We start from the raw sequence: 17,696 nt of genomic DNA on the forward strand, positions 1-17,696 counted from the left end.
GAGGGGCAGCTTCATCAGTGCACAATACAGGGGAGAAATCCCTGCCCTGGTCCTGTTGGCCACACTGTTCCTGATGCTAGCCAGGTTGCCACTGGCCTCCTTGGCCACCTGGGCACATCCCAGCTCATATCCAGCCACTGTTGACCAGCACCCCTGGGTCCTTTCCTGCCAGGCAGCTTTCCAGCCCCTCATCCCCAGGCCTGGAGTACTGCAGGGGGTTGTTGTGGTCCAAGTCAGGACCCGGTACTTGGTCTTGTTGACCCTCTCACAGTGGCCTCAGCCCATGGATCCAGCCTGTCCCCATCCAGTAAAGGATGAAGCTTCTCCTTAGCCCCCCTTTTGTTGTTAAATTACTTACGGAAATTTTTTTACTGACTTCTGTGGCAGAGGCCAGATTAAGTTCTAGTTGGGCTTTGGCGCTTCTAATTTTCTCCCTGCAAAACCTCACAACATCCTTGTATTCTTCCCAGGTACCTGTCCCTTCTTCCAGAGCTCAGAAACTCTCCTTCTTCTCCTGAGTTCCAAGCAATGATCCCTTCAATCAAAACTGGTTGACATTTAATGTCAGGTTTAACCTATTTCCCCCCCCTCAAAACTGAACCTAAGTAAGACAACTTAATTCTCAGCAAGAAGGCTAAAGGTTTTCAGCTTTTAGGTTATAGGGTTATAGCATGGTAACAACAGCTTGAAACATGAGTATCTGGTACTGGAAATGATGGACGAACATGAGTCACGATTTAGAACACAGCAGATACGGAAAAGAACAGGGGGCAAAAACCAAAAGAAAGGGTAGGAGACCTCAAGCCTATGAGGACCTTCCCACTGCATTTTGACTTTTGAAGCTTTCCTGAGGTTTTCCACATGGTAACTTCAACATCCATGCAGCCCTTGCACAGTCTTTCCACAGGGCAGGACATGGGACTTCCCAACGTGACTGCTAACATTCCCTAAGAAGATTCCTCCAACATTTTATACTCGGCTCCATTTTCCTTGTACTCTCACAGTCATTCCTGATAAGAACAGTTGTCTTCTCCAAGGACCTTTCCATGATGGAAGGGGACAGAGAGTGAAACAGGTAAGAGAATGTCTCAGGGCCCTTGTAAAACACGTCTATAGAACTGACAGCTGACCTGTTAGCCCCACGTAATTCTAGCTGCGGTTTAAGAGCAAAGAGGCACTACCAAGACACTCGCAGCCATTCAGAATACATGCTGCCTTTAGGCATTCCTCTTCAGCAATACGGTTGTCAACTGAGAGGGAAGGATGCAGATCATCTGCAACTTGTGATGATGTGGAAGTTGAACCTCCTCCTTTTCTCCTATTAGTCTATGATTTGTTTTAGAAGATGGAAAAGACTTACACAGATCTGCTGTGTGAGGAGAAGCTGGTGTCAGTTCCCTACCGGAGTGTTATTTTCCAGTTTGACTGGAAGAACACAAATGTGCTTGTATTGTACCATTATCTGGATGGAGGGAAGATTCCAACACATTTCAAGGCAAGTCATTTATCCACAATTAATCCAAAGTCTTCACTACTCAGATACAAAAAAAGCGAGGCTCCATGACAGTTTATTACCTATCATCACACATAAGGGGAGAGCTCATGAAGGAGCACTTCTTATGCTTTGAGTTGAAACGAGCCTTTAACTCCCGGAGAAGCCGCGAAAGGCTGCTGCCAGAACTGACAAGTGCTCCACGTCACTGACAAACAGCGTTCTACTGCAGAACAGCAGGTTTTAGTAGGAAGACGCAAAAAACAAGACAAAAACTTCAGTGCTGTTGCCAGCAATGTGCAATCAAATTTAGTTTGAGGGAGAAGAGATGGTATGAAGACACAAGTGCAGAAAGCTGAAATTAGGTTCAACCTATGAGACCTAGAGACTGATTTGCCACATACCATTCACTGGTGTGCTCCGACCTCAGAAGCTGTCTGCAACGTGGCGCTGCACCAACCCACAGGGTGAACTGCCTATGCAGACAGGTAAAATGGAAATTGCCTTGAAAACTGAAAGCAACTTTTTAAGAACAAAAGAGTTTGCCTTACTTAGCAATACTGCAGTGTACCAAAACATCTGAAGAGCAATGAAATCATCTGTATGTTGAAGAACATGCCCACTATTTCTTTATCTTGTGTGTGTCAAAGAAAAAGAGCTTCACCCAACCCCAGAATGAATCACTACAAATATGCCTAGCTCGTAGATTAGCCATAAAATAAAATGGAAACAGATGAACGGGGTTAATACAGTTCCAGAAGTCAGCGTGGAAAGGAGACATCCAAGGAACAACACACAGCAACCACAAGATGCAGAAATGTGGTTGTTATGGAGGCTTCAGCCAGCTGATCACATTGATCACAATTGATTATGCCTGCCTTGAGGCATGCAAGACATTTATGACAGTAATGCAGCACACCAAGGGGTGGACATCCTGACTGCTAAGATGAATGATGTGACCCCTGAGACAGATGTGCAACTGCATACAGACCTGTGACTGACACACCCACGCTTTCTTCTAGAGGCACACGTGCTCTAAGGACTGTGCTGTAAACGAGTTCTTCAGCTGACTGACACCGTTTCACACCCAACAGTGGGTAGTGTCCATAAGAGTCTGCGAAATCACAGGCAACTGAAGCAGCTGAGGAATACGCAGCAGGAACGTGCAGCAAGCATGTTCCCACTTACCTCACACGTCTGAAGGATTTTCACCCCCAGTACTGTCCACTGGCTGTGGTTTGAACTCCACAGATCCCTCTTTTTCCTGTTAAGGCTCCCCTAAGTCCTTCTCCACAGAGAATTGCCTGACAGACCTCATCAGAAGGCTCTCCTAGATTCTACTCTGGAGATGGCAGACAGTGTTTTTCCGGTAAGAGGGACAGAGCTGTACATACTTGGTGCAGTGGACTAGCAGACTAACTGCTTATACAGTGTATGGCCCTCCTTAACCTACCAAGACCCTTTCTCAGTATGACCCGTGCACTGCCCCTTCTTCCTGTGGCAGCAGTGACTACACATTCACTGGAACCAAGGCCGAGGCAGCCTTCCAGCTTTGCGAAAAAGGGTGCTCAGCTGTGATGCACCAAAAGCTGATTTCTTCCTCCAAGCAGGTCTCTACACAAACAATTTTATGAACTACCAACTGGGCTGAAATACCTTTGCATAGTTTAACTACTGACTCTGCAAACCTGAGCTATTAGATCCCTCAGGTAGTGTGGCTGAAGTCCAAGAGGCAAACAGGATTTCTGCTTTCTTAAAATCAGAGTACAAGCAATAATATTGACAGTTCCTAACTTAAATCTCCAAGTGAAATAAAACAACTACTGCACTAAAATCCACACCCGCAAGTCACATCACGTAAAATGACTGTATGAACAGTCAGCAACGAACAGCTTCCACCACAAAGCATCCTACCCTGCAGTGGTCTGCCTCACAAACGAGTCATTTGCACACGCTGGAGACGCCTTGAGTAACGCATTGGTCACTGAGAAACACTCACCTTCTTTGGTCTTTGTGCTAGCTGCTACGGCATCCCTGTCCAAGGCTGGGGAAGCACCCTGCTCTTGTCCTGTTACTTCTGTGCTCTTTTCCTTTGGTTTGCTCTCTGCTTCAGTTTTCTTTTTGGTAATATTTATAACACCCGGCGTCAGAGCTGGACGCTGGATGGGCGCTGGTTTAGAGACTGGAGTAGGAGATGGTGGCCTTTGTTTTGACACGCTTGGTGAAGGTGGGCGAGTCTTCTGTCTGTTAAAATAAAGAATATTTTTTAGGGCTAATGGTGAAAACCTCAGACAAGTGACTGAGGACAGCAGGCTATTCTGGTTAGTTTGCATTATGCACCTCACTTTTAAAAATAAATGACACACAAACTACTGGTGCCTTCCCCATAAAACTCAAACACAGGATTCCAAAATACCCCGGGCACCTGGAGTCACTACTTGTAGGCTAATGTCAAAACAGGTCTGGTAGCCCAGACCTTCATTTACTCCACGTTAAGGATGAACCCTGTGATTCCAATCCAAGAAACTTCCTACACTAATACAGGCAGACCAGCTTATCCAGAAGCTTGCATGCTTGCTGTTGGTTTCAGTGCAGGCCGTACACAAAACCAGGGGGCATTCCTTCTGCACAAAAGACACAAAGGCTCGAGTAAGAGCTGCATCCCTACTGCGGAAAAGAAATCGCACCAAAAGCGAAGTCCTTATGTGCATAAACGCGGCCTAGTGTAGGTCATCCAGATGCTAAGAGCACAGCTGTCTGAGGCAGGAAGCATCCCTCGCTTTGTTCTGAATAAAAGGAGATGTTTAACCTGGACGCGTACCGGAGTGTAGAAGGTGATGGAGGACGCTTCACCAAGTTAGCAGGAGAAGGGGATCTTCTACGGGCAGACACAGAGGGTGAGGGAGGGCGTCGTAACCCAGAACCCGGGGATGCTTTTTCCATCTCTGATTTCTAAGATACATAAAACCAAAACAATGCTCACTCTCTAGAATACATTTCAGACAGGGAGCCACTACCACAACACACACAAAACTTCTCGACAAGATGTACTTGACGCTTCCATTCTGTTCCAAAGCACAGACCCAGTCAGTATGTTACCTAAACTTTGGGAACCCTAACCAGCAAACAGCATGCCTTTGCAGTACCAGAGAGATCAAGGACTACAGAATTAAAATCTGATTTCAATAATGTGTTTTTTAAGCAAATGCTATTGAACTTTTCAACAAGCAAGCAAACTGTTGAAACAAGATCTCATCCTGAGCTGTTCCAAACACTCAGATTAATACAAACCTAATTTCTGTGGATTTTCAACAGACCTGGGTTGAATCCGGTGAACTTGCGTCAGATGAGGATACAGAGGACTTCAATCTGTCGATGCTACGACTGCGCACGGGCACTTTAGGAGCTGGGACTGGGGAATTGATGGAACTGGCTGAAGCTGAACGAGGACAGAGGTGAGATTCTATAAAAGTTAGGAATTTGACAAGACAAAACAAGAACCAAGTGCACAGCATAAGAACAGGAGAAAAAGAAGGGGGAGAAAGAGAGAAAGAAAGATTGTGTGTGTTAGAAACCGCACAGAGAAACACCACAGGCAGTGCAGACTGCAATGGGTCACAGACACAGACACCACCACCACACAATTAGTACACTGGAAGCAACAGCACCAAGAATAAAACCATTTTGAAAGCAGTAGCCTAGAGTAGATAAAAATAAAATGCTTTTCCAAAGACCACCTAAACGTGCAATACACTGCTGTTACTTCAATTTTAGTCAACCTGTATCTAAGCACAAATACTTTGGTTTTAATAGCTTAGCATCTTTCTTTGCAAGTTCTTCAACAGGTTCAAATTTTAAGCATGTTTCCCCATAATCAAGGAGGAAATACTCCACTTTTAAAGAGTACTTATAAAGCAGCATGACATTAGGAATCTGAGCATTACTTTACAAACTGTTTTTGTGAAATAAGCATTTGTGCAACATTATTTTATTCTACTTTCCCTCTCCGATCCCTTTATTGCTATATATGTGTGCCTTTTATCCACATCAACAAACCAAAATAGGTGGTGTAAAAGAAACCTATCAAGGGGAAAAAGGTAAACTGTTAAACTAAAACACCTTTCCTATCTGAAGTGTCAATCCCTCCACACGTAAGATATTGAAAGAAATGGTATCTTCTAATTATTTTATTCATGAACGTAAGCATACACATGTAAAATGGCTAAGCAGACACATGTAAAAATCTACTTCTGAAACTAGATACTGGATTTTTCTAGTCTGAATAAACCGTGACAGATGCCAGCGCTTCATTTGTAACTTCATGGAAAACACATTTTATTTTTATATTTACAGCATTTGTGCAAGGTGAACTGCATTCTGTTTGAGCACAGTTTTTGCTAAAGCACAGGTACATTTCCACTGACATGAAGAAAGTACCTTTAAGTAAACTGATAAAAACGTAAAAGTTACCTTTAATTCAGCAATAGTGAGCAAGTCACATGCTGTCAGTAACAGTGAAAAGATGGTATTTCCCCACATGACATGACCCAAAATATTCATGGTAAAGGAGGCACATAGGTGTGCAAAAATTGACCACTGACTACAAACCAAAAAAGTAAAAACTGATGGTAACACAAGGGGAGCAGTGTGGAAATGTCACCATCACCAACAAGGACCAAGTGGCATAAAATACAAAATAAAGCTGGAAGAACATACTTAAGAAGAAACAAGCAAAACTGCGAATGCAAGTTGTAAGGTAAAGAGAGAAGAGAAGACTCCACATTGGTTCCAGATATGCATTTACTGGGGCGCTCCCATAGCCACTAACAATTCTAAGCCATGTGGGGTGCACCCAGGGTTTGCTCACGATGCAGATTCTGCTCTAGTACTAAGCCGAGCCACACTGTGGGCTCATCAGCTCAGCTGGACCAGTATGAAACTGCGTAAGCCAGCCAGGGTTTTTTCCTACAGTATCTTCCCCTTCCAGTATGCCTCTACTACAGCCAGCCTGAGCGAAGCCAGCTCAGGGCTCCCTGCATGTCATACCAAGACAACCCTGTTGTCATGCTCCTACCAGAGTTTCTTCCCCTAGAGAAATGTAGGCTTTGCACTTACTCCTTTCAGCCTCCTTTGAAATGATGTGTTTGCTTGGGTTTTTTCCCTTTCACTTCCTAGCACTGTCATTCCCTGACCAGTGAGTCAGAGATTCGTTTGAGGGTACACCCAAATGCAGATCTCTGTCAGTTCAAAAAAAAAAAAACCCCACGATCAAAACCCACATCGAACACCAGCATCTGGTTCTCTGCAGAGCAAGTAAAGTGGCACTGGATTTCAAAAGCCAGCATTATTCTATGGTTTTGTAAACACGCGACACTGCATACGAATTGGTTGTTACTGACCAAAGGAAATACTGGGTAAGTAGCATTACACATAACCGTACGTTAACTGCCTGATTCATACTGGAGTGTAGCACAGTTAGCAACTATCGTGTACATTCTTGCTTGAAGAGCAACTGCATAAAACTTGGAGGCTTTGCTGCCCTCCTGTTACCTGAGGGATCTTGTCCATCAGCCGATAATGTAGCAGCACTTTTACTCCTAGCTAAGGAGGCCTGTGTGGGGGCGAGGAGGCGACTGATTACGCTACTGTCCAGGGGACTGAGCTGGGAGCGACGAGCTAAACGATGGGAACAAATCAAAAAGGATCCAACATGAAATCATATAATGAGAAAGACAAGCAGTACAAAGCAAAGGGAGATTGTGAGCATTGTGGCAAATCATAACAGTTTCGGAAGAAAAATACTTAAGTCGTGGAGAGGGAAATCCAAACTAATAGCACAGAGGGGTTAAACGCTGCCATCTCTTACGTTGCACTCCCCGTCCTTGGCTTGCTAATCATTTTAACATGCAAAAACTGGTCTGCGTACAACAGAGATGAATGCTGAAGCCAGTCAAATTACAAAAAGGTTTTGACCCAGCTCTTTAGGCTGCAGGAAAGGCTGCTCTGCCGTAACAGACAGAAGACTTGCAGGTCAAAGCAAAAGGCATCATCTGCACATACAAATACACACGGACAGCACCCATCATACTCCCGTACAGGAAAGATTCTGAAGCAGAATATCATTTCCACTGTTGGCAACAGCTGCTAAAAAGGAAAGTTTCAGAACTCAAAGGGAAAAACAGGTTAGAAGAGTTGCCAGTCTTCAGCTTTAGGAAGAGTTCCTAGAAAAGAGGTTATTTGTAACTAAGTGGGGACCACAGACCAAGAGAGACTGAGGGGAGAGCAGGTTTCCTCCTTCATTTGCATGCATCAAGTTGAGGCCAGCAGCAGGAACAGAGAAGTTGCTTTTGGACTGGATGATGAAAGACAGCTTAAAAAGCAAAGGTAAGATTTAACTAAGAAGTGAAAATAGCAGTGACGTTTTTACTGTGTTTAACACTTAAACCTACCACCTTTCAAATACATCTCTTTCTCAAGCACACAGACGTGTTGCAATCTACTTACAGTGCCATTTAACAAAGTCAAAGTCCTTCTTAGGGGATTTCTTTTTTGTCCAAAGGGAGAAATTTAACCTTTACCATTTACAATTTTATTTTTACCACTAAAAAGCCATTAAAAAGCCCCCAAAACTGAGGAATCAAGGAAACTAGCAAAAGTAAGCCTGTCCAAACTTTACTATGAATGGCTTTAAAAAGAAATATTCAGCTTTATGAAACAACCACCTGGTTTTTCTTCCTTTTTCACTTTTTCTAGTTCTGGAGAGGACTGGGGTTTACTACTCATTCTACTCAAAGATGTGCTCCTCTTCTTTTCTGTTCCTCCTAGAGACCAAGCGTAAGGAAGATTATTTTTAACAAGGTATTTCTGCTATAGGATCTTCTAAACTGCCATGCCCATGCTTTTGCCAAGAAATCAGCTAAAACCGCCGATCCATCACTACCAAGCATTATTTTCTCACGGGCTAAATGGTTTGGCTACCATTTGCCTACTCTCCCCCCGCCCTTCCACTTTCCAGAGGGAAAAGGCTGGTTTATAGACACCGTCACCCAACATCTGGCACTGCGACGTGCGTAACCATATTCGTGCCCCAGTGCACAGGCTACGCGCACAGTGGTGGAAGCCTGAGTAAAACCATTTACAGCGAGACTGGGACACGGTTTAAAATCAGCTTCAAATACCCCATTTACTGCCTCCCAATTCTCCAAACAAACTGATTTCTAGCACCTTTCTGTTCCACCTGCGAACCTTTGAGTGCTGGCTGCTGAGAATGTAGAGGAACTTTGTTATTCAGTCTGTTTAATGAGGCACTTCTCTTTGTGGTACCTGGAAGTGAAAGCGCATGGATTAATAAATGTTGAAAAGCCCAAGAGTCCCCTCCAGCACCAGCCCCACTTCCCTAAGATCCAGAGGAGTAATTAAGTCACTTTATAGCACAAATCCTTCAGAAGCAGAAAAACTGGATCAGGGAAGAATTACTCTCTATAAAACATGATTTCTGATATTCCTGATAATAGCAGCAGGATGCCAGTCTCGATGGGATTCTTTCGACCTACCAAGGCCACCTTTGTATGCCTTTTAAAATAAATAAATTATTAAAAAGGGCCATTGCTCACATTCTCTATAAGCAAGACCAAGCTCAGAACACAGAAGATCGCTGATGAAATACTCCACTGATCCAGGGACAAGCATCTTCCTCTCATTTCCGCATTCTGCTCCTCCACCTTTCCCAGGCACGTGCACATGGCAGAAGCAATCCGGTTAATTCTGCGACTGTATTTCCTGTGATCTGAATTTAGCCATCTTTCACCAAACAGCCATTCCTTCTCAAGTGCCAGATCAAGAGCACAGAGTTGCTCTAACATGCTGTGGTGATCAAAATCACTCAGTTACTCGACCTCTATATCCTGACCGCATGGATCAGTTGGGGTCCTGTCCAAATTTCTCCTATTTCAGGCCACTTGAGAATTTTTCTTCCGAAGCGAACGAGGATTCACAAAAGATTTCAAGGTATGAAAGGAAGTTCATAAGCAATCCCAATTAGTTGATAATTAGTGACTTCTTCTGTTAGCAGCTTAATTTGTACTTTACAGCCCCGTTTCTGACTCAGAGCTGAACCCTGCAGACACATTATATATATTTTTAAATCACAAGCAGTCTCCAGTGACTCAGAGCCCTTGCAGCTACGCCAGTACAGCTAAATTCACCAATTCCCCTACCAGACATACAGCGTGTGAGTACCATCTTTTCTGCTGCATCACCGTCCAACGTGAACCAGCAAAATCACTGCTAGCTGTGTTAGGGATTCTTCCAGCACAGCTCATTTGATCATAGGTTGCAGATTGACAGGAAACTGCAGCACAGACCTGGCTGAACTTGGTTTTGTATTAAGCTGCTCTTAGCTTAATGCTTTTCAGCATTTTGGAAAAAAAAGTATTTAGGATACAGACAGGGTCCAATGAAACTCTGGGAAGATTCCCCACAAGGAATCTTTTTTTTTTTTTTTTTTTGATTTGGAGAAGGCAGATTGCAACGATTTACTGAATGTATCAGGATGGGGCAGAGGGGAGGCTCACATGTACAGGTTTGCCAGAGAGAGGCAAAGTTGTGTGTTGCACATTTTAAACATGACATGCTGCAGTCAGGAGCTTCGTCCACCCTAAAGCTGCAATTCAAAATGAGACTGGAAGCCACAGAGATTGCCAAACGATCTCTAGAGTGCAAACGGTCTCAGAAACCCTTAAAAAAATGAATAGTTGCCTTCCAGGACATTTATATTCCTTGGTAGTCGTTGGCATGGTAAGTAACCCAGAGTGCTTGCAAGCAGTGGTATGCACTAATAGTTTAAGAAATGCATCATTTGAGTATCAGTATGAAGATTATACTAATTCATTGGGCTAGGCAACAGTGGTCAGAGCTGCATGCTATAGCTCTATCATGCTAGAAACTCCAGGTCAAAACAATCTCTTCCTGCGCAAAAAACTCCTATGGGTGTTAGGGTTTCTCATGCATCTGTCTTTATTTGGTTAAAGCAGAATTCTAATATTAAAAAGAAAGCGTGTGTCTTCAGAGTACACGACTGGCACAACAGAAAGATGTCAAAAACCAAGTTGTTTTTTTCCACCCCACAGGCAATCAAATGACTGAAGCTGTCTAACAGAACAAGGCACGCTATTCTTGTACTATTTCTTTTTGCTGAAATTTCAGGGTGTGATTTAAGGCATGCAAACCCGTAAAGATGATGTGAAACGATTTGTGAATCAATCATTCACCAAGATTCGACTTTAGTAAAACAATTATAGAAATAAAAAATAAAACCCCAGCGTTTTTTACCGTTACTCTTCTCCTCTAACAGAGCTCACATCAACTGGGTCAAAACCCTGAACAGTCAAGCTGGATTAACAAATTGCATGAAATGCATTTGAGATGAAGACATGAAGTGAGTTACACAGCAAGGGAGGAGGAAGACGAGCATCACTGCACCTCCCAGCTCCTCCCTGAGTAGCAGTTAACACCTGCTACCAGCCGACACACCAACACTTACTTCGATCAGAAGCGTTTAGAAGCGCCGCGGATGACGACAGACGTTTATTCATGACAGCTTCTGTCTGTTTGAGGTTTGCTGTGGAGGTGGACCGCTTGCTGGCTGTGTAAAGAAGCGCTGACTTTAGAATGCATCTTCATACCTGAGGAAGAACCTCTCGCACGCTGCTGTGAGCTAACTCTGGAAGCATTACATCCTGAAAGCTGTCTCCAGGTTTGCTTAATGAGAAACAGAGGTTTTGTTTTTCCCCTCTGGACAGCCTTGACACAATTAGCGCCAGTTGTAATGTGCCCAGAAAAGGCTTTTAGTTTTAGTGGATCGATGCCAAGATTTTAGGCGTATGTATGCAAACAGGTGATTTTTAAACCCTGTGCTCCTAACATGTAAAGACAAAAGCTGCTGAGGTTGTGCGTTACCACCACTGGCAAGACAGAGAAAGTGACAACAAAACCTGAATGACAATAATTTCTTTCTTTGTGCTTTCCACATAGGTATGTCAAAACAGTTTTTCAATCACTAGTTAACAAAAGCAAAACAAATGCTCTTGGAGGGATAAAAGCACGTCTAGAGGGAAGGTGAGAAAGCATTGCTGTTTCCAATTACTTTCCCAGGGTGGCTCTGACTATTTTAGAAATTTCCACTTTTATAAGAAAGAAAAGAAACTCCACTACTCCCATTCCCTACCAATTTTCTAACTTCTCTGAAAAAAAGTGCCACAAGAAGCATTATTTTTTGGTATGTGTATAGACACATAAAAATCGGATCTCACATGGCAAAATTTCAAGTTTAACACAAGCCAGATGAACACCTCCTTTTTAATTTCAAATAACATACTTTCAGGATGAACACTACTCCAGAGGGTGTAAGCCCTGGAAAAGCATGTACCTGTTGCTATGGAAACCCAATAAACAAAAAACAGTAAGGCACACAAAGTAGTACAGACTAGCATAATAAACACAAGAGATTCTGTACATCAAACACAAGCAATCAATTTTGCTGGCATACTGGACAGCAAAGATGATTAACATGAACTCATTAGTGCAGATGTACCCAAAGAAAAAGCAGCACCACTCACCACAGAGGCAGCATCTTTTCCCTTTGGCCAGCATGCTAGGGCAGCTCCTCACAGCAAAAGCCTGGACATAAGGATTCCTATGGCCAGCCCTGACTCTGCATCGTCCTTCTGGCACGTGCTCAACTCAGACTTTCTGAGCTAGGGGCCTCCGGCAAAATCGTGTCAAGTGAAAACCAGATTTTGGAGCGGAAGCTACCAAAGGGGCAAGCTCTTGGCACAGTGAATAAGAGCAAAGTCCCCATGGGATAAGAGGGAGAGAATGGGATCTATTCAGTCTAGTTAAGAAGTGAAGGTCTGAGCTTAGTGGACACTTTCCCAACACAACAACAAAAGAGGGGAAAAAAGAAAGGCATTTTATGAATGAAGCCTGAGTACTGGGATAACTAAAACAGCCTTGAGACGTTTTATACACAAAAATCAGGAAAACTCGTAATTCAAGCGTTTGGATGTTTCCAAAGGGAAAGACTACCCTCTAGTGTCTGCCCTTAGAAAGAGCCTGCCTCCTGCCTGCGCTCACGGCCTTCGTGGCACACCCCCGAGATGCTTCATGCAAATGCCTCCTGGTTCAAATTCGCACCTGCACGAAAGCTGACAGTCGTTCTGTCACCTACTGAGACCCATTCAACAGAAAAAATACAGTCTGCGTATGCCTGTTCAGACAAAAACCAGTATCAGTTTCTGTTTTACAGCGGGATGGAGAGCAGCGGTGAGGGCATCAGGTAATATCCCAGCTTATGCCTTGACTGAAAAAAGTCTAATTGGCACATATAGATATTTCAGTTTTCTTTCTCCAGAAAACGTTAAGTTGAAGTAGTTAAAGTTGAACTACTGACATCAAGGGATTCTAAATGGAAGAGACATACACAATACCAAACGTCTGTCTTGTTTCTAAGAGAAGGGGGAAAACAAAGTGAAGCCAAATAAAGCGTAAGAGTGCCACACAGCGAGGCCTGCCATTGGGTGAACAGCGGGAAACACGGTACCTTAAAAAAAAATCATCATCAGAGCAGCTCTCGACCTAGCTTCTGAGTTTAGCTGAGAGAGGGTGCTGGCGCACTGCCTATCTGAGGCTGGATAAAATTAGGCTAAATAAAGTAAGATTATCTGTCTCTTAGTTCCTCCTAAATTTCTACTAGGACAAGGAAGCTCTTTATTTAGAAAGGAGAGACTCTAGCAGCCCAATTTCTATTCTAATAGAACACGTCTACCCTACAGATGCACCTGAACTTCCAGTTTTGCTCAGCAGTCATTGTTAGACCTCCCTCATTTACAAAGACTGTCATCAAAAGCGCTTTATTACACAGCCCTGCCATTTCTCCTGGCAGACCCACACCCTGCGCGTTTCATCCCAGCACGGACAGCAATGTCATTAATGTAACATGTGACTCCGGGCTTTTATCAATTTTTAAATTTCAGGCCATCAGCAGGGTGTTTGGTGCAGTCTCAGTGAATCACATTCTGTGCATGAACAGTACAGAACGGCTGATTGCCTGTTCGGGTACATGGAGCTTACCCTCCAGAGCACACTACTTCTATCACCCACAAATGCTGCTTTACCCATGATCCTAAATATTACTGTTGACACAACCAGTTCAGGGAAGAACATGTCCGATTCTGTATTTTTTGCACAGCAATACAATAGGCCAGAAAGCCTTTAGTCCTAAAATAATGTAAAGAATATTTGAAATCTATTCCCTGAATGGTTTTCATTTAAGAAATGGAGCTTTAATCCCAAATCTGCCATGGAATCTGATGGTGGAAAAATAATATTGCATTGAAACCTACTCTGGACGTGCTGTTAGAGAGGCGTACTATTCAGCCATGGGGGCAGAATGTAGCAGAGCTCATGTGGAGTCATTTTTCAGATTAAAACCAAATGTTATTGCTGTCTTTCCAGTAATTATGCAAATATAAGGGGACAAGGACCAAATAAGGATTTTTTTAGGAAGCCGGACGTTGGGCCTCCTACGTGGTCTGGGTAGAATTTAAATAAAAATTAAGTAAGGAGCTCCCATAAAGATGAAAAGCTAAGAATGATCCTGAAATGGGAATAAATACGAGAAGCGTGAATTGAATCATGATTCCACATTATCCAGTCCAGGTAAGAGAGCGGTGCACTTGAAACCCCAACGTAAAATCAAACACAAATCTAAACCACTGTGGATGTACAAGTGTCTTTCTCAACCACTGCATTATCTGTTTATCTCCACAGTCAATTTTTTTCAGAATTGGTGCCAAGTTATCCAAATTGATCTACTGTAGCAAAGTATCTCTGCTCCTCCTGTTGGCACTTGATGATGTATAAGGTACAGCTTAAGTGCCTCTTTTTATATCAGGAGCACGTTTGTTGGAAGACAATTTATTTTCAAAGTGCTTCAGCAGCACTGACGATCTTCCTCCATGATCAAAAGGACCGAGACGACTCATTTCCTCACATAAATTAGGAGAGCGCAAAGGACATTATTTTACGTTCGTTGTAAAGTTTAGCTTTAAAATTAGATAAGGTAGAAAGGAATGGGGGAGAAAAAATGAATAGTGCTTTCCTAAAGACGTAAGGCAAATGTGATTTCCTAGTTTCAAGGTTAAATGGCATTTGGTAATGTGGAATACAGTAATTGGATTTATATATGTATCCAAGGAACACATGTTAAACAGGTAAACCAATCCAGTCAAACTGGCTAATTTTGAAGAAAATTAGGGATTCATGCTGTGCAGAGAAGGGGAAAAGAGAAGTTAAATAAAACACACATGCTTCTGCTGCGCTGCCAGAACAAGCCACAGTAGTTAAATCATACTCAGTCGGACTTTCATTGCATTTTCAAGTCTCATATTGTCAGCATTACGAGACAGCTGTACTGAATTAGTAATGCTGTGAGCATGCACAGATATACAGGATTCAGATTTAGCTGGGTCTCAGCTGAGAGCGATCATCTTAAACTACCTACAAGAAATAATTCTGCTTATTAAACACAAAGCCTTGGCAAACGTATCAGTGATCCAAAGAATTCTCTGAACGGCTCAGTTCTGTGCACTGGCAAGTGCCTGAAATTCAGTGAAAACAAGTTTTATAGATAGAATTGTGTTCACATAATTGGACAGGTCTGATTTTGCAAAACCCTTCACGGAAAAAAGTATCAAACTGCACAAAGGACCCATTCCCTTTCACAAAGTTTCAGCAAAACGTAATTTGATTTTGCAAAAGTTACTTCAATTGCTGGTAAAACAAAGCAAAAAGAAAACAAACCAAGCCCTACCATGTACTTTGTGCAAATTAGGAAACAATGAAAGAGTTTGAAACTGCCCTTAAAAAAAACAAAAGCTTAGACTACCAAACTGATTTATATCCAAATACACACCACTAAGAATTTATCTCCTCCTCTCCCAAGTTGTAATCCAGTCATCTTAAACACAAATGCACATATCCTTTCCCCAAAAATTCCCTCAGGATGCCATGACTTAATCTGCAGTTTAATCAGCTGGGAGGGACAGTTAAAAACATAGGGGACTGCTTTCTACTTAGGGAGCACATTTGTCGCACAGCTGGCCAAGATCCAGGAAAAGATCTCTAAGAAGATGGTTTTCCTTAGTTTCAGCGAAACAAGAACTCGTTTAAAAGGTTAGTAGCGAGTGTAAAAAAACAGAAAAAGAACATTTTAGAAATCAATACCACCAGTTCCACCTTCAGCTGCTGTCTGTTGTTCTGTAGAAGAAGAAGGTTTGTAAGCGAAGTCACAAGGTCAAATGGCAAACAATGCAAGTCACCAAAAATGGGGAAGCTGGGTATCACAATAATTTAGATCAAAGCACTTTCAAACACGTTATAAATAAAGACTTAAAAGTCAACACTCAAGATGACAGAGAAGACACTACTAAAACACACTCAGTATAATTCCACCAATTCAGGAGATGGGCTGATTTGAAGCAATTTTGTCTTATTTTATTCCTGGACAGTAACTTAACATCAAGTTCCTTATTGGCAGCTTCTTTCAGTTAGGAAGCGAAAGGATCCCTTCCACTGCAATCTGGATTTGTTGGTCTGGTTTCAGAATGTTTACAAGCAGAAGCAGTTAATTTTGTGAAATAGTAAAACAATCTGAGCTCAAAAAAGTGTTAAAATGCATCACCTAATCCAGAATAGAACCAACTCTCTGAGAAGCTCAGACACCCACTCCATCTCTTTACCCATTACCCATCCTTCAAATAACCAGTATTCTGTAACTCTAAGGGTGCGTTTACAACACTTGAGATGGAACATTACAGTACAACTGTGGGGTTTTTTTCTTCTGCTTATCACCAGTCAGCACACCATTAACTGTACTGCAGCGGAAGGACTTGGAATTATTTCCCCATCACACATTACAACTCCTCTTCCCTGATGGCTGGGGGCTGGCAGTGCAATGCTGCCAGGCACTGTGCTTCCCATGCGGCTTCTCTCTAGCTCTTCCCAAAGTCAAAAATAGCTGTCTGAGCAGCATTTCAGGGCAAGTACAGATATGATTCTTTCCCCAAGAGTAGATCCTGCTGTAAGATCCAAGACAGGAAAGGATGCCCAGGTCCTTGTGAACAGGGCTGCACCTGCCAGTTTTCGCACATACTATTCTGTGATTTTAGCCATGCTAGAAAAGGTGTGACTTACCTGTTTTGCTCTCTGCATCTGGAGTTACAGAACCTCCCCATGACCATCTCTTCTGCCGTGTTTCCAGTCGCTGATTCCGTTCCAAGGTACGATGCATAACTGCTTCATATCGCTCCTATCATCACACAACACCTCTATGAAGCTGTGTAACTATAAACCACTGCTATGCCAGAAGATAAAACACAGATTGCCCCCCACCCCAGTGTGATTTAAAAACTGCTTTACCTGTACTGCCTGGTAACAAGATTTTGTTACAAAAACTACCAAGCAAACAACGTTAAGGGCAATTAATGGTTTTAAAACACTGCGAACATGATTAGGTTGAGCTAAAGCACAGATTATCTATTCTACTCTTTACTTAAAATAGCCACCAAACAGATTTCCTATTCAGTAAACAGCACTACTTATTTTCTAAATAGGGATGAATCCCAAACTGGGCAAAAATAATTGCTTACCCTTTAAGCTATTTATATGCTGAAGTTGTTTCTAAAAGGTGCTAAAAATTCTCCATTATAAAATACCAAGTATAAAGTCATTCATATTTTCAGAGAACTGTACAAACACTGACCCAAGTCTTAACAGTCACTGGCATTAACAGAGGTAACGATGAAACCAGAAATAGCAAAACATGAAGGCCAAGACAACCAACTCCAGATCTGAACTGCTGACAGGATAAGGAGGACTGAAAGAAGCTTGTTCTTCCGCCTCCAGGACTAGTAACTGCTAAGGGGGGAACGTCAGCTCTTGTGCACAAAGATGAACTGTAACCACACTAGACTGTTCCTTCTCCATAATCAGCCAGGTTTCCATACAAGTGTCAACAACAGATTTCTCTTCTGGAACAGTCATGTCCCAGGTGATCTTTCAAAGCAGTATTTACTGCTGATACACTGCAGTAAGATGCCAAGGGGACTCATTATCCAAACATTTCTCCCTCTTGAGGACACAAGAC

At 42.8% G+C, this 17,696-nt stretch overlaps 1 protein-coding gene across 1 annotated transcript in view; it reads right to left on the reverse strand.

Annotated features, from left to right (window-relative positions):
- The window catches only part of MAP7D3 (MAP7 domain containing 3), a gene marked incomplete at its 5' end in the record, with an annotated part of 30,290 nt that overhangs the window by 8,946 nt on the left and 3,648 nt on the right, over positions 1-17,696 (reverse strand). Inside the window, 9 exons of the mRNA XM_010151104.1 lie at positions 3,492-3,736; positions 4,314-4,444; positions 4,810-4,955; positions 7,043-7,168; positions 8,215-8,313; positions 8,717-8,815; positions 11,034-11,135; positions 15,776-15,808; positions 16,745-16,859. Of these exons, the coding sequence (XP_010149406.1) occupies positions 3,492-3,736; positions 4,314-4,444; positions 4,810-4,955; positions 7,043-7,168; positions 8,215-8,313; positions 8,717-8,815; positions 11,034-11,135; positions 15,776-15,808; positions 16,745-16,859 (1,096 nt within the window). The remainder of the gene's footprint in view (positions 1-3,491; positions 3,737-4,313; positions 4,445-4,809; positions 4,956-7,042; positions 7,169-8,214; positions 8,314-8,716; positions 8,816-11,033; positions 11,136-15,775; positions 15,809-16,744; positions 16,860-17,696) is intronic.

Source organism: Eurypyga helias, unplaced genomic scaffold, assembly GCF_000690775.1.
Source record: "Eurypyga helias isolate BGI_N326 unplaced genomic scaffold, ASM69077v1 scaffold21734, whole genome shotgun sequence".
Lineage (NCBI taxonomy): Eukaryota > Metazoa > Chordata > Aves > Eurypygiformes > Eurypygidae > Eurypyga > Eurypyga helias.